This window comes from Gracilinanus agilis, chromosome 2 (assembly GCF_016433145.1).
Source record: "Gracilinanus agilis isolate LMUSP501 chromosome 2, AgileGrace, whole genome shotgun sequence".
Classification (NCBI taxonomy): domain Eukaryota; kingdom Metazoa; phylum Chordata; class Mammalia; order Didelphimorphia; family Didelphidae; genus Gracilinanus; species Gracilinanus agilis.
Genome location: NC_058131.1, coordinates 334,571,378 through 334,594,308, shown reverse-complemented (window position 1 = coordinate 334,594,308; position 22,931 = coordinate 334,571,378). Strand labels below are relative to the sequence as shown.

Here is a 22,931-nt window from a genome sequence, read left to right as displayed (position 1 = left end):
GATCTAATGGAGCAGGGTACTCAACAGGTGCTTGCTATAGATACCTGGTGACTAATGATTTGACTGATAGTTGCTATCCCAAGTATGGACCCTAGAGCCCCTCTTCAAGCTCAGAGGGCCATAGCCATTCCAGATTGTCTTTTTACAGGAACTCAGCCAAAGGCTCCTTGTATCATAGTGACCCTGTAAGTGTTTAAATTAAAAGTTCAACATTATGCACAGTAACTGAAACACTGTGGGACAATCAAATATAATAGACTTTGCCACTAAAAGCAATGCGATGATCCAGGACATTTCTGAGGGACTTATGAGAAAGATGCTATCCACGTCCAAAGGAAGAACTGTGGGAGCAGAAACACAAAAGAAAATGTATGGTTTATCATTTATTCATATGGGTATAGGACTTGGGGTTTTGGTTTTAAAAGATGACTCTTACAAAAATGAATAATATGGAAATAGGTACTGAGTGATAATACATGTATAACCCAGTAGAATTGCTTGTCAGCTCTGGGAGGGAAGAGGGGAGGGAGACAAGAATTATGTAACCATGGGGGGGGGGATTAAATAAATAAAGAGTTCAAGGAGAATGACAGTTTGGCTAGGCATTTATTCCCAGGAGCAGCAGATGATCCCTAAAGGAGGCCATGTTGCCCAGGGGAGAGCCTGAGGCCCCCAAGACCTCCACTCTCTCCAGCCCTGAAAGCTGGCTTCTGTAGGATTCAGACAGGTACAAAAAAAGGAGGGAGCCAGGCACAGCCAAAGCACATAGGGACCAAGCACCGGCTTGGGCCACTGGGAGGGACAGGTCTTCCAGAGCAGGCAGATTCAGGCTCCATAATGGACATCTGTGGCAATGGCCAAAAAGCCCTGCAGAAACAAAAGGCTTTCAGTCAGTGAAGTGAAGAAGGGGGTCACTAGTCACATTCTTCTAAGTTCTTAATACTTCCAGATTCAAGGGGGACTTTCTGAGGACTGCCCAGGCCCCAGTCTAAGTTATGTTGAAAGCTACAAGTGGAAAGCACCCTGGAAGAGGATCAGATTTAAAGGGAGAAGATCTGAAAACTATGAGTTTTGCTAGAAACTATGTGATATTGCACAATTAGGTAGCATAGTAGATAGAGCACTGGGTCTGGAGTCCAGAAAACTCTTTTTCCTGAGTTCAAATCCTGCCTGACACTTATTGGCTGTATGACCTGGGCAAGTCACTTAGCCTTGTTTGCCTCTGTTTCCTCATCTGTAAAATGAGCTGGAGAAGGAAATGGCAAATCACTCCAGGATCTTTGCCAAGAAAACCCCAAATGGGGATTATGAAGAATCTGATACAACTGAACAACAACAAGAGATATTAGGCAAGCCACTCCCTGTCTTTGGGCCTCAATTTCCTCCTTTATAAAAGGAGATTGGATCAATACCTGTGTGACCTTGGGCAAGTAACCTAACCTCATAGGGCCTCTGTTTCCCTCATTTATAAAATCAAAGGATTGGGCGGGATGATCTAAGGGCTTTCTCAGCTCTAGTTTCCAGTAGGGCAGTCACAGTACTATTCTATGGTTGGTCATTCAAGGGAACAGCACTTTCCTTGGTGCTCTTTAGACCAGAAGCAGAAAGGCTGTCAGTGTTATTCACTCCACCCTCTCCCCCAGGGCAGGCTCTCTCCAGTCCAGGGAGGACCCCTTGGGATGGGGATGGGGAGGAGTGAAGGTCAGCCAGCATTCATTTCCCCTAGTAAGGAATCGACTGCTTCTTGGGACAGTCCATCCCACCAACAGGATGCTTATTAATTAAGGTTTCTCAACTGTCTAATGAAAAGATTAAACTTCTTGTTTCTGGAGGGTTTCACTGTTGTTCTCTGTTCTCTGGATGGGAGAGCCAGAAAAAGAGAGAGAAAAGAACATCATGATGACAGAACTCTAAGCTGGATGCATGTCCAAACCTGAAGGAACCCCTGAATTGAATGTTACAACTATTCCCCTCTACTTTGAATGTTGAACTTAAGAGAGAGGGTTCCAGGGCCCAAAGGGTGCTTAGTGATATGACTACAACCTGCTCATTTAACAGACAAGGAAAAGAAAACCTAGAAAAGACAAGAAACTTACTCAGAGCCTCTCAAAACAGAGAGGTGGAACAGAAACTAAAACAGAAGGGACTTGGCAAGGGCAGGAGGCAGCACGTAAAAGAGGTAGTTCTTTACTAAGCTATGCATCCGCCACCCTGGAGACTGAAGTGGGAAAGAAAAGCAGGAGGAATACTGCTGAAAATTTAAAGGGAAGGGAGGGAGAAGGGATAGGCCAGTGCTCTGGGAGCAAGTTGCTGGCCCCTGGGATACAGGAACTGGGTTTCTATTAAGAGAGTTAGTTGACACCCACCTCTTGGATGTTGATGACCATATCTTGAAGGCTGGCCTTGGGCAGAGTGGGCAGAGGGAAGCCATTCTTGAGTTTTCCTGGGAGAAGGTTATGAGATGAGTTCACTTCTCCATCCCCAACCCAGAGTATGATACTCACTAAACCCAATTAAGGTCTACCTGACTCCCTAGCCCCAGCAGCCTCCCAGGGGGCTCCACCCGGCATGAGGATACAGATAGAAGGTTCTCTGTATGAGGAGAGCTACACCTGTGGTTAAGGGTGCTCAGGGACCCTCATTTCCCCTTCCAGCTTAAACCCTCTCCCATTTTTTGTTTGGCCGTTTTCAGTGTTTGCCATTTCTCCATCCACTGCTGTTCCCCAGAAGCTGCTACAAAGACAAGTGACCTGGCCAAGAATTCTAGTTCAGCCACTGATCCAGCAGTGACAATGAGCAAATCACTTTTCTTTGCACCAAATCTATAAAATGAGCTTGATGATAAACTCTGACTGGCCTTCCTCTCAGGATAGTGAGGATGAGGACAGATGTGAGGATTTGCTCCAGTCCCTCTCCTTGCTGTCTCTAGGAATAGAATTCTAGTTGTGGTTTGATATCATTTTTATTATTAATAACATTTTCCCTGGGGGAGAGGTAAGGTTCGAATTGGTTAAAACTCACTATTGATCCTAGGCAGTATGGCTGACTTCAGGGCAATATTCATCAAAGTCTCCAGTTTGTCAACCTGGGAATGAGATGTGAGAGTCCATAGGAGAGGGACCAACGGAAGAGATAAGATGAAAGGGAGGAGGATGAAGTTAGAATGCAAAGAGCAATGGGCTGGGCCTGACGGTGGTCCCCTCCAGGTCAAACAGTCTACATTCTAAGGATCCTTCCAGTTCTGACCTTCTATGAGTCTAGGAGGAAGAAAGGAGAAAGTGGGCTGAGCAGAAAAGCAAGAAAGGAAGGAGGGGCTATTGTTGGGATTTATAGACCTTGTCAGGCCCTTGCCCCTATAGGGCTCTTCAAGCCTGACATTGCCCCAGCTCCCTCCTTTGACCAGCTGTGGGAGGACCTGCAGGGATATAGCCTTCCCCTGCTTCTCCAGGGACAAAATGCCCAGAGAGTGTGGGACAGTGTGTGAGTAGCTGCCCGACCCTGAGGTCACTGGGGTTGGGGGATTGATTCCTTGACTCAGAAACACTGGACACTTACCGGGAAAGGCCCCACATCTGAATGAGCCAGGGTCAGGCTGAAGCTGTAGGAAGAGGACATGAGTGAGAGCCTGCAGTAGCTTAAGAGTTGAAGTGGTACTCGGGTCTCACCTTGAGGGGAGGCAAGGGGGGAGGGAGATAGGTTTGGCCCCCTCTGCTTCCCAACCCCAATCTTCTTTCCCACTGGGAAGTAGCTTCAATTCCCCTAAACCCGGAACCACGCCCTCCAAGGATAGAGGAAACACCTAGAGATGGGGGAAGTAGAGGGGACTCACTTAGTCAGCTTCAGAGAAGCCCCGATGTTCTTTCCAGAAGCAAAGACCTGGCCTGAGGCTTCGGTATCCTGCCAAGGAGATTCCAGTTCCATAACCTGGCCCCTCCCTGAGTATCCCCAGCCCCTGCCCCTTTCACACCAGCCAAGTGGGTTCCATCAGTGGAAACTGAGTTCTCCTAGCCTAGGGCAACAGTTCTTAACCTTTTCTCTGTCATTGGGCCCCACAGACCTCTTCTCAGAAAAAAAAAAATTTTTTTTTTAAAAGCCTTACCTTCTGTCTTAGAACCAACTGGTTCTAAGGCAGAAGAGTGGTAAGGGCTAGGCATTGGGGTTAAGTGACTTGCCCATGGTCACACAGCTGGAAAGTGTCTGAGGCCAGTTTTGAACCCAGGTCATCAGGGCTCTCTTTTCTGCACAATTACAAGATCCTTAAGGTTTTACAAAGTACTTTCTTTACAGAGGAAGCCTGGGAAGGAGGGGGCCCAAGGATAATTACTCTCATTTCACAGATGAGAAAACAAATTCAGGATGTGAAATGACTTTCTTTTTCAATTTCATTTATTTTTCTTTTAAAAAAATTTTAAACCCTTACCTTCCATCTTAGAATCAATACTGTATATTGTTTCCAAGGCAGAAGAGCAGTAAGGGCTAGGCAATGGGGGTTAAGTGACTTATCCAGGGCCATGCAGGTCATATTTGAACCTAGGACCTATCTCTAGCCCTGGCTCTCAATCCACTGAGCCACCCAGTTGCCTCCCTCAGAAATATGTTTTAATGTTCTTATTTTTAAATGTTTAAAGTAAAATACACAGAATTGCTGTTTTTAAATATAATTATAAAAAATATTTTTAAGTTCATGGACCCCAGGTTAAGAACCTCTTCTCTAGGGATTCAGTCCAAAACAGAGATCAAAGACTGGCCCTGGGGCAGGACAGGAAAGACCACACCAGTCCCTAACAGCAAGACCAGTCTTCTTGTTCCTTCTCAAACATTCTTCTTACCCCACAGGAAATTCCCTGCCACCTCCTCTTTACCTCTTCACAGACTATTCAGCTTTCAGGTCCCAGGCTCTCATCCCACGTCTTCCAGGAGGGAAGACCAGCCAAGGCCAGAGGAAGCTCTCTTCCCAGAATTCCTGCAGCCCTCATGGCCTGAATCTATGTCTTCTCTCTACCCTGTCCTGTTCTTGCCTCATTTCCTACATGTGAATCTTGTTGTCCCAGTTAATCTGTGCAGTGCAAAGTGCCCTGTACAGTGAAATCAAGAGGCAGTAGCATCCACTGGGAGAGGCACTGGTTCTAGATTCAAATGCTGCCTTAATAGTACCTGTGTGTGACTATGTACAAGTCACTGAAATCTCCATGAGTCTCTCCTTTCTTAACTGCACACTTCCTCCGCTGGACCTCAGGTTTTGGGGTTTGTTGTTTTGTTTGTTTTCATTTTTGTTCTTTTTCTGTAAAATGAAAGGATTGGGCTAGATGTTCTCTAAAATCCTTCCAGTTCTCATACTTGGTCATATGTTCTAAGATCCATTTTATCTAAGACACTTTTTATCACTGACATTTTATGTTTGCCATTCCCCCTGAGTTCTGATATTCTAAAGTATGAAGTCCTTTCTATTTCTATGTTCAGAGCCTTATTCCAAAGTCAGTCAATAAATATTTCTGAAGGGGTCAGCTGGGTGGTTCAGTGGATGGAGAGCCAGACCTAGAGATGGGAGGTCCTGGGTTCAAATCTGACCTCAGACACTTTGGAGCTGTGTGACCCTGGGCAAGTCACTTGACCCCCATTGCCTAGCCCTTACCACTCTTCTGCCTTGGAGCCAATACACAGTACTGATTCTAAGATGGAAGGTAAGAGTTTAAATAAATAAATATTTCTTAAGGCAATGAACAGCAATAAACATCAGGTCCCCTTGGAAAAGGGACCTGAAGGAGGAAACTGGCCTGTCTCTTCTATCTCAATCCCCAGAAAGCCAAACACCGGGCTAAGGACACAATTGGGCTCAATAAATATCCCTTGAACTCAACTAGACAGGCTTTGTGGAGCTCCCTGTGTGTGCAGAGCCCTCTGCAAGCCTGTCTCTTGTGAGCAGAGGATGGTAGGAGGGGAGGGAATCTGGCCCCCTGGCCTGGCCCTCCTGCAGCTAGGACCAGGGCCCAGGACAGCTCTCCGCGGGATTGGCATCTCACGTGGCTCTTGGGTCTAGCGCCGTGGTTCAGAGCCTGGAGCTATCCTGGGCAAAAGTAGGGCCGAGCCTCGGCATCCGAGAGCCGGGAGCAGGGGCCACGACTCGGGCTGAAGGTGAGAGGGAAACCCCTACTTGGGGTCCGCTTGTAAAGGGAGGCCCACTCACCACATCCAAGAGGAAGACTGGTACGGCCGAGGTTGCGTTGGGCAGAACGAAGGCCTGCAAAGCCCCGGGCAGCAGAAGTTGCAAAGTGCCTGGCTGAGATCGGAGGCTGGGGGGAAGGCGAGCAAAGATCTTCAGGGCCATAGTTGTATTAGGGAATCGCTTCTGGAGCTGGAGATGGGGCACAGAGATGGAAAGGGGGGCAAAAAGGTGAATGAGCTCCGACACGGAGGAGGGAGCTGCTGGAGGCCCTTTCCCTCCCCTTCTACTCTGTTTGGGGGAGAGGGAAGAATAATTCGATTAGATCCCCGGGGGGGGGGGTGTAATAGGAAGCTATTGGTGAGGGGTGGGGGGTGAGGGACATGAGCAGCCCTTAAGGGGTCAAGTTTGTCTTTGGTGTCCCCAAATTTCCCAGTCCTGCCCCAGGAGAAGAGAGTGAACCCCTGGGGAACAGCCCGCAAGGCCCACCATGTGTTCCTCCTAACGAAAATCTGGTCTCAGCTCTAATCTCAGCTCCGGTTTTTTTACTGACTGTGTGACCTTGGGCAAGTAACTTGCTCTCACTAGGCCACTGTTTCCCCATTTAAAAAACAAAAGGGTCCGCCTAGATGAGAGTCCCTTCCGCCTCCAAACTCTATGATGCTGTGAAGCTCTAGTCGTTGGAGTTCGTGACTGTGACAGGCTTGGGGAGGACAGATTTGACTTCAGGGAAGCCCTCTGCAGAGCCCCTAAAACATTCCTCCCTCTGACTTCACATCGTGGGATATACAGTTCTGGACTATCTGCCTCCATTTCCTCAATATAAAATGGGGATTGTAACAGGGTCAAATGAGAAAGTAACGGTCAAGCGCTTCGCACAGTACCTGGCACACAGGAGGTGCTCCATAAATGCTTATTCCCTTTCTCAACCCCAAAGAAAAAGGAAACTCAGTCATTCCCATCCTCCCTTCCTATCCTGTATGAGGACGGCTGATGTTCAGAATGAATAATTCCTGTTTCCTGGGTTTTTTACTCTTGTGATCAGTAGTAAGTAGATGGTTACTATTATCCATAGAGTCCCAAAGAAATGGGGTTTCAGAAAAGGAAGCAATGTGGAATAAAGGGTAAAACACTGGGCTTGAAAGTCAGGAAGACCTGAATGTGAATGCTGGGACTATCCTAGCTGTGTCACCCTTGTGAAGTCAATTAGCCTCTCTGAACCTCAGTTTCCTGATCTGTAAGAAGGGACAACAATAGCGTTTATGTCGTGGAATTATGAGGCTCAAATGAGATAACATACAAAAAGCATAAGCCTTAAAGCACTACATCTATGTGAGCTATTAATAATACCTTAATTAATTACTCAAGATCTCAAAGATTCACAGTTCTCTACTGATCACATCCTATCTTAAGTGACTCTTGTCCTTACCTTCCAAAGGTTTGCCACAACGGGGTGCACTCAGTGTGCCAGAGGCTTTCCTCTATTTCTCCTGACATATGCCTCCTGTTGTACTGTTGTTCTAGGTGATGCCCTTTTGTGATATTTGTGTAAATTATCTACAAAAAATGTTTAATGGTCCTGGAGAAACTAGAGAAAATCACAGAGATTAAGGAAGATAAGGAAGGGCTTCCTGCAGAAGGTGAGGGCTTTAGCTGTGACTTGAAAGAAACCAGGGAGTCCAGGAAGTATGATAGATATTCAGACTAATTTTGGTGGCAAGCATATATTTCTGTACGAACTATTAGAAAATGTATAATCCCGACTCAAAAGGGAAGTGGAAAGATGCATTGATAGGGAGCCAAGAGACCTAACTAACCCCCACTAACTTACTATGTGGAGCATCTCCAAGTTGACAGGAACGCTGGGTTCCATTTGGTGTAACCTCTCCCTGAACAAGAATCCCCTTTAGAGCATCCCTAAATGGTCAGCCAGACTTTGCTTTAAGACCTCTAATAAGAGAGAACCCTTGGCCTCTTGAGGTGGCCCATTCTATTTCTTTTTCTTTTTTTAAACCCTTACTTTCTATCTTAGAATCGATCTGTTCCAAGGCAGAAAAGTGGTAAGGGCTAGACAGTTGGGGGAGGTGGGGTTAAGTGACTTGGTCACAAAGCTAGGAAATCTATGAAGTCATATTTGAACCCAGACCTCCCTTTTTCAGACCTGGCTCTCTATCCACTGAGCCACCTAGCTGCCCACACTCTATTCTATTTCTGTGTCACTCTGAATACATTAATTGATAGGAAATTTTTACTTCTATGGAAGAGAAATTTCTCTCTGTAACAACCTCTCCCTATTCTCCTCCCCTCCTCCTTCACCCTCTGAACAAACTAAACAAATCAAATTCCCATTCTTCTTTAAAGACTTTCAAGAATCATTAGCATTTTTATATATTACCAACAAAATTCAGTAGAGATAGAAAGAGAGATTCCATTTAAAATAGCTGCATACCGGGGCAGCTGGTAGCTCAGTGGATTGAGAGTCAGGCATAGAGATGGGAGGTCCTAGGTTCAAATCTGGCCTCAGATACTTCCCAGCTGTGTGACCTTGGATAAGTCATTTGACCCCCATTGCCCACCCTTACCACTCTTCCACCTATGAGCCAATACACAGAAGTCAAGGGTTTAAAAAAAAAAGAAAAGAAAATAGAAATATTAACTGCTCAAGGATAGGCTGAGCCAATATAATAAAACTGACAATTCTATCTAAATTAAATTACTTATTCAGTGGCATACCAAACTACCAAAAATTATTTTATAGAGCTAGATAAAATAATAACAAAATTAATCTGGAAGTGTTCTTTTGTTAAAGGTTAAGAATATCAAGGATGTCAATAAAAAAAAATGTGAAGGAAGGTGGCTTAGCCATACCAGATCTCAAGTTGTATTATATAGTAGTATTTATCAAAATGACTCAGTACTGGATAAGAAATAGAGTGGTCAATGAGTGGAATAGATTAGGTAAATAGCCTATAGTAGAAATGACCATAGTAATCTAGTGTTCAATAAATTCAAAGCTTTTGGAACAAGAACTCACTATTTGACAATAACTTCTGGGAAAACTGGAAGCAGTTTGGTAGGAACAAGGCAGAAACCAATATCTCACATAAGGTCAAACTGAGTGCATGATTTAGACATAAAGGATGATATAAGAAAATTAGGGGAGCATGGAAAATTTTACTGGTTGGATCTATGGATAAGGGAGGAATTTATGACTGAACAAGAGATGGAGAGCATTATGGGATGTAAAATAGATGATTTTGATTACATTAAACTAAAAAGCTTTTGCACAAAAAAACCAATGTTGCTAAGATTAGAATGGAAAGCAAGAAACTAGGGGGGGAAATTTACAGCAAGTTTCTCTAAGGGCCTTGTTTCTCAAGTATATAGAGAATGGAGTCAAATTTATAAGAATACAAGTGATTCCCCAAACGATAAAATTGTCAAAAGATATGAACAGGCAATTTCAAAAAAAGAAATTAGAGCTATTTGTAGTCATATGAAAAAATGCTCTAAATGACTATTGATTACAGAAATGTAAACTAAAACAACTTTGTGGAATCACCTCACACCTATCAGATTGGCTAATTTGCCAGAAAAGGAAAATTACAAATATTGGAAAGGTTGTAGAAAAATTGGGGCATCGTTGGCAGAGTTATGAACTGATACAAAATTTGAAGAACAATTTGAAACTATGCCCAAAGGGCTATAAAACTCTGCATATCCCTTGATCTAGCAATACCACTACCAGGTCTATACTCCAAAAGAGGTTAAAAAAAAAAAAAAAAAAAAAGGGAAAAGGACCTATTTGAACAAAACTATTTGTAGAAGCTTTTTTTGTGGTGGCAAAGGATTGGAAATAAAGAAGATATCTGTTAATTGGAGGATGGCTAAACAAGTTGTGGTATATGATTGTGATGGAATAATACTATTGTGCTATAAGAAATAACGAGCAGAAAGTCTTTAGAAAAACCTGGAAAAATTTACATGATCTGATACAAAGTGAAGTGAGAAGAACCAAGAGAACATTGTATATAGTAACAATTTTATATGATGGTTAACTGTGAATAACCTATCAATTCTCAGCAATATAAAGATCCAAGACAATTCCAAATGATTTATGATGAAAAATGCTAACCACCTCCAGAGAAAGAACTGATGGAGTCTGATTTGAAACATACCTTTTTTTACTCTCATTTTTTTTTGGCTTGGGATTTTTTTTTACTGCATTTTCTTTTACAACATGGCTAATATGGAAATATGTTTTGCATGACTGTACATGTATTATCTTATCAAATTGCTTAACTTTTCAATGAGGGAGAAAAGGAAGGGAGAGAATTTGGAACTCAAAAAGTTTTTTAATGAATGTCAATTTTTTTTGCATGTAATTGAGAAAAAATTAAAATATGAGGGTAACTGAAAAAAAAAAGAGAAGGAAGTTCTGTTTTGGATGTGTTGAGCTTGACATGCCAATGGGATATCTAAAAGGAGATGGACTTAATTCTTTAGAAATATTGAGCTGGGGGCAGCTGGGTAGCTCAGTGGATTGAGAACCAGGCCTAAAGACCTAAAAGGTCCTAGGTTCAAATCTGGCCTCAGACACTTCCTAACTGTGTGACCCTGGGCAAGTCACTTAACCCCCATTGCCTAGCCTTTACCACTCTTCTGCCTTGGAACCAACACACAGTTTTGATTCTAATGTGGAAGGTGAGAGTTTATTAAAAAAGAAAAGAAAAGAAAGAGAGAAAGAAAGGAAGAAGGAAAGAAAGAAAGAAAAAGAAATATTAAGCTAGATTCTTTTAATTGTTAAACTCTATGTTGCTTTTAAGTGAAAAAAAAAATATATCACTTCAGATACCTAAAAATAGTTTTGTGTTCCCTAAAATTTTTTTCTCTAAGTCCTAGTTCCTTTAACCAAGCCTTATATGGCATGATTCTCAAACCTTGGACAAGTTAGGCCCCCTCTCAGAGCCTCAATTTCCTTCTTCATCAAATGAAAAGAGGCTGTGTGATTAGCAAAAAGGACCCTAGACAGGAAAACAAAGGTTCAGACCCTGGTTCTGACACTTTCTGTATGACTTCAGGGAATTCCAGAACCTCAGTTCCTTCTTCACAAATGAGGTAGCAGGAGAAAGTGGTCCCCTAAGGTTCCCTCCACTTGTCACAAATTTTTAAAGCCCTTCATAACTTGGCCCTTTCCCAACCTTTCTAGTCTTTTTACACTTTATTTTCCTTCACATATTCTTTGATCCAGTGATATGAGCCTCCTTGCAGTTCCTTAAATAAGATATTCTATCTCTGGGAAGATATTCCTACTCTGGGAATTTTCACTGCTCATTACTAGAACTTTCCCTCCTCCTCTCTACCTCCTGGCCTTCTCCACTTCTTTCAAGTCCCAGCTAAAATCTAACCTTATACAAGAAGCCTTTCCTTATCTTCCTTAATCTTAGCACCTTCCTAGTGTAATTACTGCCAATTTATCAGTATTATAGATCTTATTTGTAATAGAATTATTTGCATATCTTCTCCTCAATTACACAGTGAACGCTTGAGAACAAGAAAGAAAAAGATTCTCTTCCCCCCCCCCCCCCCTTTTATCTCTCCATCCCTTAGCACAATGCCTGGCACCTAATAGGATCTTAATAAATGCTTGTTGACTTATATTTCATGACTCTAGACGGAGGGCAGGGGCTTCTTATCTGTATCATGATGAAATAAATTTTTAAGAGAATTACCTTTAAGAGAATTAAGGCAATTGTCTTTGCAGTACAGGCTCATGTATTTGGACCAAAATGAGACTACAGAGAGCAAAGGGATGTGGCTGAGCAGTTTCCAGCCTGAGAAGCAAAATAGATGACCCTCACCTCCGGCACAAGGGTTTTGAAGCTCTCGGTGTTGAGGCGTATGGGAAACCCCTTGGGGATCTGGAATAATGAAGGAAGGTGCCCTGTTTAGCTCCCATTTCACAAGCAGGCAGCCCTTCTTTCCCTCCTGAGCCCAGTGTTAGCTAGCTGTCACTCACATTCCCTACACCCTCCAGCCTTCCTTCAAGACCCAGCTAAAGTCGTGCCTTCTGCAAGAAGCCTTTTCCAGACCTCCTTAACCTTGGTGCCTTCCGCCTCAGACTACCCCCAGGTTATCCTGTACTGTCCCGTTGGGCCCTACATTGTGTCCTGCCTTAGACTGTGAACTCCTTGAGGGCTTTTGTAGCCCAGCATTTAGCACTGTCTGCCATATAATAATAATATATAATAAATGTTATTTGCGGGACTGTTTACTGCCTGGTCCCACCCCCCAGTCCTGGCCCCTGCCTAAGCTAGCTGTCACTCTAGCTCCGCCCATTACCGCCTGGACCTGCCTCCAACATAAGCTCCTCCCCCAGATAACTGTCATTCATCTCCTCCTTAACTCATTCTTCAGTCCCCTCCCCTCTCCCCAGTCCTAGCCCGGTTAGATGCTGCTCTGGCTCCATCCCCAGACTATACATGTCAGTCATGTTCCTTCCAACAATCCTTAGCTCCACCCCCAACTCTGGGCGCTAGGAGTCTCGGAAGCCTCTGGCCCCGCCTCTCCTCGCCCAGCCCCACCCACACCCCGTCCTACCCTCCGACTTGCCTGGCTATCCGTAAAGGTCCGGGACAGCGCCCCGGCCTGGTAGTAAACGAAGGCCGCTGAGTTGGCCACAAAGTCGGAGACACCCAAGAGCAGCATGCGGTCATTCTGTTTCCAAAGTGAGAATGGAGCGGGAGGAACTGGGAATTCCTTATGGCTGGCTGGGCTGTAGAATTCACCCTGGGTGGTAGACAGGTATGGGGAGGGGAAAGGACTGGGAAACCGAGTGAGGGACATGCAAAAGTGCCCATTCGAAACTGCATGTAAATGGACACAGTGACCCTTTCCAAGTGGAAGCCCTCTGTAAGGAAGGGGAGATCTGGGGTCTAGTCCCAGTTGGGCCATTCCTTTCTTGTGTGCATCTCCTTTCTCAGCATCACTTTGTTTCTCTATGAAAAGAATCTAATTTTTCTGACCATGTAGCAACGTGAAATCCAAAAGAAGAGCATAATGGGTGGGAAAAGTGTAAAGTGCTTGAGAATCATAGATTGTCAGAACTGGAAGGGACCTGGGCAGGTATGAACACAACTGCTATCCCACCCCTTGCAGAAATCTCTAAAAGCCTTGCTGATATGGGTCATTCAGCCTTTCCTAGGACAGATACCAGGGGTTAGTTAGGAAAAAACCTACAATGTTAGATCTGAGAGCCACCTTAGAATATAGAACATAGAATACCAGAGCTGGGAGGAACTTTAATCCAGCCCCTTTATTTTATAATTAATAAAATCAGGCTCTTAGGATGCTCAAGCTAACTAAAGTAAGTATACACGGGCTTTTGAGGTTAAAGGAACAATAAAAGGGGGCATTAGTAGGAAAGGAAAGCTCAGAAGAGAAGTGGCCCAAGAGACCAAGATATGCTATAGATTTGCTTTGGGCTAGTAATTTGATTCTGTTTCATCTCTTCCCATCTGCAAAATGGGAACAATTTCTTTAGACTCTGAGAGGATGAATAGGAAAGTGTGAGACTTAGTAGAAAGAATCTGAGGAGGAAGAAGAATCAAAGGCTTAGAAGGAGGGAGGACTAAGTTGATGGTAAAAGAAGGATGGAAAGAAGGAAGATGAAGGAGGATTGATGAAAAGATGAAAAGATGAGGAAGATGAAAAGAAGGGAAAGATAGTAAAGTAATGGGAAGGGAGATTACCTTAAAATCCAGTTCAATGCTTTGCTCTGTAATCAGCGGTGCTACTACCAGAGAACAGTTCAAGTCTGCAAGGGGACTTATATGTCTGGATTCTGGGGACCAGAGCAAGAGAGATTCAGTCACCTGTCCTCAGAGGTCTCTCCTCTAATCCTAGGTATGAGCCCATCTAAATATTTCCACTGACAGTTCATGTCTCTGTCCCCAACCCTCTCCCTTCCGTATTTAGGCTCCCAGGGACATTTCCTGACCTGGGATGGTCTGCAATGTTCGTTCCAGAGTTTGCACTGCATTCCCAATCTTTTCACACAGCTGGACAAGGAGAAAATTTCAGGGAGTTGGGGAAGGAGGAGCATCTTAGGGAACATAAATCTGTGAGGTGTTTCACTAACTCTACTCCTCCATGGCCTCAGTTCCTGCCTGGACATCAACCTGACCTAGTCCCTTCTTGTCCCCAGAATCCCATCCATGGAACTCTGAGCCTAGGGTTTTTCACGTCATTCTTTCCTCCATATATCATCTACGTTGTCTGGGGCAAGGGATGGGAGTGGGATAGTGGGGAGGCTCTCAGATGTGACTACTGGAGCTAAGGGAGGGTGTAACCTGACTAGTGGGCAGGGAGCAATAATAGCACTAATTTATTGCTTTAAGGTTTGCAAAACACTTTTGCATACATTGTTGTCTTATTTGATCTTTACATTGAAAGGGCCCTTGAATGCCCTCTCTGTCGTGGTCTCTCTATACGTCTTTGTGTCTATGTCTCCCTCTTTTCTTTCTTTTCCTTTCTCTTTCTCTCTCTCTGACTCTCTATCTTCTTATCTTCTCTCTCTCTCTTTCTGACTGTGTGTCTCTCTCTCTGCCTTTTTCTCTTTCTCTCTCTCTGCCTGTCTCTCTCTCTCTCTCTCTTTCTCTTTCTCACTCTCACTCTGTCTCTCTCCCTTTTCTCTCTGTCTGTCTCTCTGTCTCTCCTTCCTCTCTCCCCCCTTCCTCCCTCCCATCTTTGACTCACTTTGTCTCTATCTCTCTGTATTCCTGGGTATATACTCTAGTACTGTTTATCTGGTCAGCTGGTTTCTCCCTTCCCCAGCTTCCCTACCTCTTCCAGCACGTAGATGCCAGGAGGCCAAAGGCTGTTGCCATTCTCTCTTCTTATCCCTGTTGGCCCAGCCCAGGACTTTTCTGAACAAATGTGTCTTGAATTTACAAAGGTCCAAGGAAGTTAAGTAATTTGACCAAGGATACCAATTATTAAGTGACAGCTAGCCCATTATACTGATTGCCTTTCCATGGGAGTAACAAGACCAGGCAAACTTGGGGTTTCTGGGCAGATTCTGGATCTGAACACCAACCATTCAAGTGCTGATGACCCAATAACCTGGCTTGTGACCCATGCTGATGATGACATGATATCAAAGACCTGGCCACCGTGATATAACAAGCCATTGATATATATATTAGAATGCCCTGCAGCACATACCCTCTGGTCATTAGAGGGATGGGGGGGGGGGGAAGGAGAGGTGCCTAGAGCTAACAGGAGGGAATCTTAAAATTTGAAGAGAGTAGATGAAGCTTCGAGGGGAGCAGGTCTTGGGGAGAAGAAAGGATTGAAAAGGGGAAGAAGGGAAAGGGGGGGGGTCCCTAGATGAGAGGAGGATAAAAGAGGTTCGAGGTCTAGAAACGATTGGGAGAAAAGACTGAGTTGTTGAAAGCATGGGGATGGTCTTGGAGAGGAGGAAAAGCCTGAGGTGGCCTTTGTGGCAGGATGGGGAATATTGGACAGTAGAACCTTACCTTGCTGTTTAATTGCTTTCGAATGGGATCCTCCAGGACTCCAAAGAAGATGTTATAGAGCCAGCTAGAGGGGAGGAAAGACAGGGATATGTTGGCCCGATATCCTCTCTCATGTCCTGGGACAGCCCCCTAACATTGCCCTTACCTGGCTCCCCCGTGGAAGGTGACTTCCAGGCTCCCAATGTGGCTGCTACAGCCCTCAGAGCTCACAACCAGCCGCCCGGCACCATCCCAGTCCACCTTTACTTGCACAGCCAGGGTCATGTCCCTCACATGGAGCTTGAAGGTTCCGCTGTCATGTCTGCAGAGTGGGATGGAACAGGAGAGGGAAGGGAGGCCACCCACAAGTATGCAGGGCTTGGGAGGAGTCCCACCCATGGCCACCAGAGAGCAGCAGCTGCCCGCTGAGGCAGCGGACTCCAAGAGTTCTAACTCAGATTTGGGATGGCCAGATTCTCACAGGAAACAATCTACATCATCTCTGGCCAGACTTTGTTGTAGCAACCCTCACTGATAAGCGAGGTAGTCAGAGGAAGCTTCCAGGAAGAAGTGGGGAGGCGTGAGCTGGACCTTGAAGGCTGGACAGACTTTGGCCAGAGTAAGCAAAAAGTTATTCAAAACTCTCAAGTTTCATTGTCTTCGCCTTTCTCAGTAAAATGATAGCATTGGGCCAGATGCTTTCTCAGGCCCCTTCCACTTCTTAACCCTGTGAACCTGTGAACCCAGCTGCAGGGCCCTGAAGAGAGCACAGGCAGTGGATATCTTCAAAAGGCTGGGTTTGGGAAATTAAGGAATTTGAGGTCCCGGGATACAGGAAGGTATGAGCCTTAGTCTCAAATTCAGAATCCCCATGTTAAAATATTGGATCGAGGGCAGCTAGGTGGCTCAGTGGATAGAGTGCCGGGTCTAGAAATGGGAGGTCCTGGTTTCAAATCTAACCTCAGATATTTCCTAGCTCTGGGACCCTGGGCAAATCACTTAACCCCAGTTTCCCAGCCCTTACTTCTCTTTTGCCTTGGAACTAATACTTAGTATTGATTCCAAGATGGAAGGTAAGGGTTTAAAAAAAATATTGGCCACCATTTATTTAACATGTAACCTTAGCAGTGTGTTCCTCTCTCTAGGCCTCAGCTACTTTATCTGCTATTTGTTAAGGGGGAGCGGGGAGAAGGGGCACGGGGGAATTGGACTACATGGTTCCTGATCCAGAATATTAAAAGTTCATGTTCTTTGAGAATTGAGAAGCTTCTGATGGGGGGATTGGGGATAACATCAGAAAAAGAAGGGACCCCAGGAACAAAGTGGGATTGGGAATGGGGATGGTTCAGTTGTCCCTTTCCAACCTCCCTCCAAGGTCCTTACATTAATGATACCACCACAGACCAGTGACCGTCAATTTCAGCCTCCGCAGGACCCATGGATAGTTTGAGCCCTGAGCTGGGCACGAATGCAATCAAAGACTCTCCCAGATTTAGAACCTTTACCTGGAACCTGTGGGAAAGCACCAGCTGAAGCTGACTTTCTTGGCCCGGCCTCTCCCCAAGGATCCCCCCTACCTCCCAGCCCCTTTGCCCCTCAGGTCCCATTACTTCCCAGGTGGAAGCCTCCTTCATCACTAACAAACTTCTGCTGGGTAGAGAGTTTGAGGCTTTTAAGTAGTCTGAGCAGTCATAGAACAAAGAACATTGAAGAGGAAAGGGTCCTTAGAATGCAGAAACAGAGTATCAGAACTGGAAGGAGAACTCTAGAAATTATCTAGCTCTCACTTCACAGTGGAGGAAATCTAAACCCAGAGGAAGGGAGGAATACAAAGCCAGTTAATGCCAGTTTGAGGAGTATAATCCAGGTCTCTTGAAGAGAAGGGGCAGAGGAGAGAATAAACATTTATATAAGGTACTTCTTATAGGCCAAGCACTGGAGTAAGGATTTTATTGATATTACCTCATTTAATTAAAAAAAAAACCTTACTTTCCTTATCTTCCATCTTAGAATCAATACAATGAATTAATTTCAAGGCAGAAGGGCAGAAGGACTAGGCAATGGGGATTAAGTGACTTGCTCAGGGCCACACATCTGGAAAGTCAAATTTGAACTTGGGACTTTCTAATTTTAGACCTCGCTTTCTATCCATTGAACTGCCCAGCTGACCCCATCTCACTTAATTTTAACACCTAAGGCAGTAGTACTCTGAGACTTGGAGGTTTCAACATCTTATTGTTTGGTGTAATAAAGAGCTTGCATTCTGATAGCCTCAGTTTCCTCATCTGTAAGATGAGGGAGGGAAAGGAGATCTCCTGGAAAGCAATAATTCATATTTATATAATACTTTAAGATTTGTAGAATACTCTGCTTCTAATAACCCTAGGCAATAGGTAACACCTGACTTATTAGGCCCATTTTACTGATGAGGAAATTGAGACTCTGAGAGGTTATGTGACTTGCCCCTGGTCACACAAATAAGTATCTGAGGCAGGTCTCCTTCAGCTTTCTATTACATCATACCACCCAAGTTTGAACATTCTCTGTTCAAAGATTCCTTCCAAATGATACTTTTAGTCTATAATAATATCATACTAATTAGTTATAATGTACTACTAATTAATTCTTATATAATAATATAAGCCTGAGTTAGAGGCGCTTGGGAGGGAAATAGGAGCAAGGGGAAGAAGGGACAAGCAGGGAAACTTAAAAGCAAAATCAGATGTCTGTGGAGGGATTTGAGCAGAGTGAAGGCAAGGACTGGGAGAGCAGGAAGGGTCTCACCTGGTAGGGCTGAGGTTTTGGGGAGCAGTTACTGGGAAGCCCCCCCCCCATTTTTATCCCACTCACCCTGTCATTGCATACTCCACATGGCCCACTAGGGGGATGGAGTAGGAGCCCTGGAGGTCTGGGATGGACAGCTGCAGCAGGGCTGACTTCAGAAATTCCATCCCAACCTGTTTCCCTGCAATGAGACCAATGGGACCATGGATCACTTCTTGTTCATCTCCCCAGCACCACAGCCTCCCCCCCACACCCCATCCATCATGGAGCACTAACCATAGTCCAGGCCCTTCAGAGTGACCTCTGCTTTTATTCCAGGAGCCGATGCCTCCGTTCCTATGCCCAGCAACATGACGAGGACCCACAGCATCTTTAGGCTTCTCCGGGCCCTGCTGTGGGAAGGACTGAACATCAGCAAATGGAATGGGATGACTTCTTCCCTCTCCGTCAGTGAGTTAGCTACAAAGATGTCGGCATTTTGTGAAGCAACACCAGGCTCTCAGAGTTATATCCCACCAAGCTGGAAAGCTGTTGGGCAGAGCCCAGCAATGGACTGTGGATCTGCTGTTCAAGGACTATCCTAGCTAAATCTAGACTTGTAACTGGACTTAGGAAGTGTGTCCCCATCTTAGAGGAAGGGAGCAGGACACTGCCACACAATAGGCAGGAAAGAAATAAAATGTGAACTGGACTTGAGGGGTGGGCAGGATTTGGTAAAGAAGGAAAAGAGTATCCTAGGCTGAGGGATACAGCCTGAATAAAGGTTTGGAGGTGAGAAAATGCAAGGAAAGTTTGGGGACCTCTTCAGCCCAGAGACGCAGACAGGTCCACAATCCTCCACACAGACTCAAATGTATACCCCCCTGTGCAAGTGAAACTGCTATTCGAGGGCTTTTCCCTCTTACTTTTTTATCTTTGTTTCTCTTCAATCCCCTCATAAGCTTCGGTCAAATTGGACTGCTTTGTCCCCTCTCCCCAATTCCTCTCTAACTTGCCTTTACTCACACCAGACTTCTACCCCAACTCTATCATCATATTTCTCTGTTGGAAACTCCTCCCTTCTTTCAATCCATCAATCCCTGGATCAAAAGGTATTTGCTAAGTACCTACTATGTGTCAGCCACTGTGCCGAGATCTGAAGACACAAAGACAAAAGTGAGACAGTCCCAGTTCTCAGGGAACTTTCATTCTACTGTGTTGGGGTAAAGGATGGGCGATTCCCAAGCCAGGATCCACCTCTTTCTGGAAGTTTTCCCTAATTGTTCACAGCTACAAATGGTCCCTCTTCCCCAAATTTTGACTCAAACAACTCTGCTTGACCTGTCCTCTTTTCATTTATTCTAACTCATACACTGTTCATCTGTGAATACGCCTTGTTAGAGGCATGTAGCTGGGGAAAAATCCTCAACTTGGATCCTAAAGAGGTAGGTTGAAGTCTCAGCCCTTTTACTTACTTACTAGTGATCTTAAGAAAGTCATTTCCCAAATGTGTTATTAAATTAAAATAGAGATGAACAATGATACGTGTCAAACCCAGTGGAATTGTGTGTTGGCTAAGGAGGGTTAGGGGGTTGGGGGGAGAGGGAAAGAACATGAAACATGTAACTATGGGAAAATATTCAAAACAAAAATAAAAATAAATAAATAAATGAAATAGAGATGAAGCCCCCCAAAATTTAAAAATAATAATAAAATATGAGGGCTACCTTTGTAAAAAAGAAAGAAAGTCATTTCCCAGGGGCAGCTGGGTGGCTCAATGGATTGTGAATCAGGCCTAGAGATAAGAGGTCCTGGGTCAAATCTGGATCAGACACTTCCTAGCTGTGTGACCCTGGGCAAGTCACTTAATCCCTACTACCTAGTCCTTACCACTCTTCTACCTTGGAATCAATACACAGTATTGATTCCAAATTGGAAGGTAAGGATTTAAAAATGTTTAAAAAGGAAAATAAATAAATAAAAAGGAAAAAAAGAAAGTCATTTCCCTTCCTGAATTTGTTTTCTCATCTGTGAAATGAAAATAATTATCCTTGGGCCCCCTCCTTCCCAGGCTTCCTCTGTAAGAAAGTACTTTGTAAAACCTTAAGGATCTTGTAAATGTGCAGAAAAGAGAGCCCTGCGGACCCAGGGTAGGGTTTGCATAGCACTGTTCAAAGATATATATATATAGATATACTACTGTCTCCTGTAGCCCTGTTTGTGCACACAGAAAATGGTTACTCTATTTAGTTAAAGTCCTTTTTACTCTGCATCAGTTCATTCGGAGCCCTGGAAGCTGGGTTCCACCTTTACCAACATTTATTGAGAGGACAAGTAGAAGAGGGTCTTAAAGTCCTTTATAAGCCCCTCGGCCAGAGTCTTGGTCGTGCCCTGGCAAGACTTTAGACCAGAGTCCGTCCCTAGACCCTCTCCCTGCCAGCCTTGGACACAAAAGAGGCCTTGGAGGGCAGAGCTAAAGTGCCAAACTATTCAAAAGAGAGTTTAACATTTTATAGAATTCTCTCCCTGCCCTACCTACCCATCAGGATCCCAAAGCACTTTTCCTCCTTCTACCTGGAGCTTTCTGTCCTCAACCTTGGCTACCCCCCATCTGCCATGTGTCATTGGTTGCAGCTGGGCCTAGATCGGGACGCCATTGTCACCCTCCCTCTCACCCCACCTCAACACACAGATACACATATTCCCAGGCCATACCCACAAGAAGCCCCAACCCGGGCCGGGCCCCTGCGCTCAGCCAGAGCTTCCCCTTCTCCTTACCTTGGGCTGTTTCAGGGAAGGAACAGGAGTCTGTTCTCTATCCCTTGGGTTATATGGTGCGTTGGAGGAAGGGGAAGTTGAGGGTAAGCAGTAGCTATAAAGTCAGGACATGAAAATGGGGAAGTGAAAATGGGTAAAAAGAGTGAGCTGATGGGTTACTTAGCTTTAGTCCTGGCCCCTCCAGGCAAACTGGCCATCAAATAAAGGTCTTCTGGCTTCCATTCTCTGCCGTCTTCAATCTGCCCTGCTAAACTGTTCCTTAGTTTGTTTCTATCACTCAACTCAAAATCCTTGGCGGGCAGAGTCAAGATGGCGGCTTGGTAGGAACAAAAGCTGCAACCACTAAGAGAATCTTTCCAAACTAATCCTAAAATAGCTCTGCGAAACAACTGAAGTCAACTCATCCTTCACTGATTTCTTTATTGCCTAAAGAGTAAAGTTCAAACATTTTCTTGGCATTCAAAATCTTCTACAATATGGCAGCACTCTATTATTACTATCTCATGATTTCTTTCCACTGTCCCAACATTCTAGCTACTATGTACCTGGAACACATCCTATTTTCTACTACCTTCTATGTCTGGAATGCTCTCCCTCTCCTGTCTTCATCTTATCCTTTAAAGCCCAACTCAAAAGCTATAGTCACCAGAAAGCTTTTCCTGATCCAATAATTTCTCCAAGACCCACCAGCAATGACCTTCTTTATTAGACCTCTAACACTTTTCCTTTGGGTCTCTCTAATCCCTCAAATCTACAGAACTTTACTGAGTGTAAAGCATTGTTCTGGGCCCTGGGGATACAAAAATAAAAATGAAAGAAACAGTCCCTCCCTTTGGAGAGCTTCCCACCTAGTGGGGAGATAATTCGGGTAGATAGACAAGGAAATAGAAGATTTAAGGAAGGAAAGGGTAAGCACTAACTGGGGGTAAATCACAGGGACTGCCCTTGTACTGAGCCCAAAAGAAAGCTAAGGTTTCAGATGGGTGGAGATGAGGAAGGAGTAGGTGGTTCCAGTCATGGGTGTTGGAGGAGTGGTGGTAGTGGTGGTATAGGGCTGATGAGAGGAATATCTTGTGGGAAGCCATGGAGGCTGGAGATGGAATGCTAAGAATGAGGAACAAAGAATAGTCCATTTTAGCTGGAATGTGGAGTTCATCAAGGAGAATAAAATGTCAGGAAAAGAAAGTAAGGTAAGTAGGTAGAAAGTCAGGAAAATTGATGGAGGCCCTTAGATGTCAGGCTAAGTGGTTTATACCTTGACCTAGAGGCATAGGGAGCCACTGAAGATTTTTGAGCAGGAGAGTAGTATGATCAGACCTGTTTGGAAACTTCCAAAGCAACTGGGAGCTATAATAATAGTCAGCATTCATTTGATCTTCACAATAACCCTATAGGACAGGTACTATAGGTACCAGTAGTCAAGGATGCTATTATACACTACCATTTTATATATAAGAAAACAGACTGGGGAAGAGAGAAAGAACATGAAATATGTAACTAGGGGAAAATATTCAAAAGAAAAATTAAAAAAGAAAAAAAGAAAACAGAGACTTAGGGTATCTCTCACAGGCTCACACAGCCAAGGGCAGGAATAAACTCATTTCTCTCTTGTCTCTAAAATCAATATACTTACATACTCTACCTACTGCCATTTTGGCATTATTCTAGTGTAGGCAAGAGATAATGAGGTCTTAACTAGGAAAGAGGCTGTG

The 22,931-nt window shown here is 44.5% G+C and overlaps 1 protein-coding gene across 1 annotated transcript; it reads right to left on the bottom strand.

Annotated features, from left to right (window-relative positions):
* Positions 1-587: 587 nt before the first annotated feature.
* LOC123235418 (bactericidal permeability-increasing protein-like) lies at positions 588-18,874 on the bottom strand. Its single transcript, XM_044661540.1, has 15 exons — positions 18,739-18,874; positions 18,529-18,643; positions 17,062-17,190; positions 15,845-16,000; positions 15,700-15,763; positions 14,160-14,220; positions 13,912-14,003; positions 12,773-12,949; positions 12,022-12,081; positions 6,185-6,352; positions 3,830-3,897; positions 3,556-3,598; positions 3,022-3,085; positions 2,367-2,443; positions 588-867 (listed from the first exon to the last, which is right to left on the bottom strand). The coding sequence occupies exons 1-15, from the start codon at positions 18,872-18,874 to the stop codon at positions 826-828; spliced, it is 1,452 nt and encodes a 483-aa protein (XP_044517475.1). The 3' UTR covers positions 588-825.
* Positions 18,875-22,931: the final 4,057 nt, after the last annotated feature.

Coding starts and splice junctions, on each gene's coding strand:
- LOC123235418 (XM_044661540.1), bottom strand. CDS start 18,874: ATGTTCAGTCCTTCCCACAGCAGGGCCCGGAGAAGCCTAAAGATGCTG. Junction 18,644..18,738: donor TCTGAAGGGCCTGGACTATG/GTTAGTGCTCCA, acceptor GTCTCATTGCAG/GGAAACAGGTTGGGATGGAA. Junction 2,444..3,021: donor CATACTGCCTAGGATCAATA/GTGAGTTTTAAC, acceptor ACCTTCTCCCAG/GAAAACTCAAGAATGGCTTC.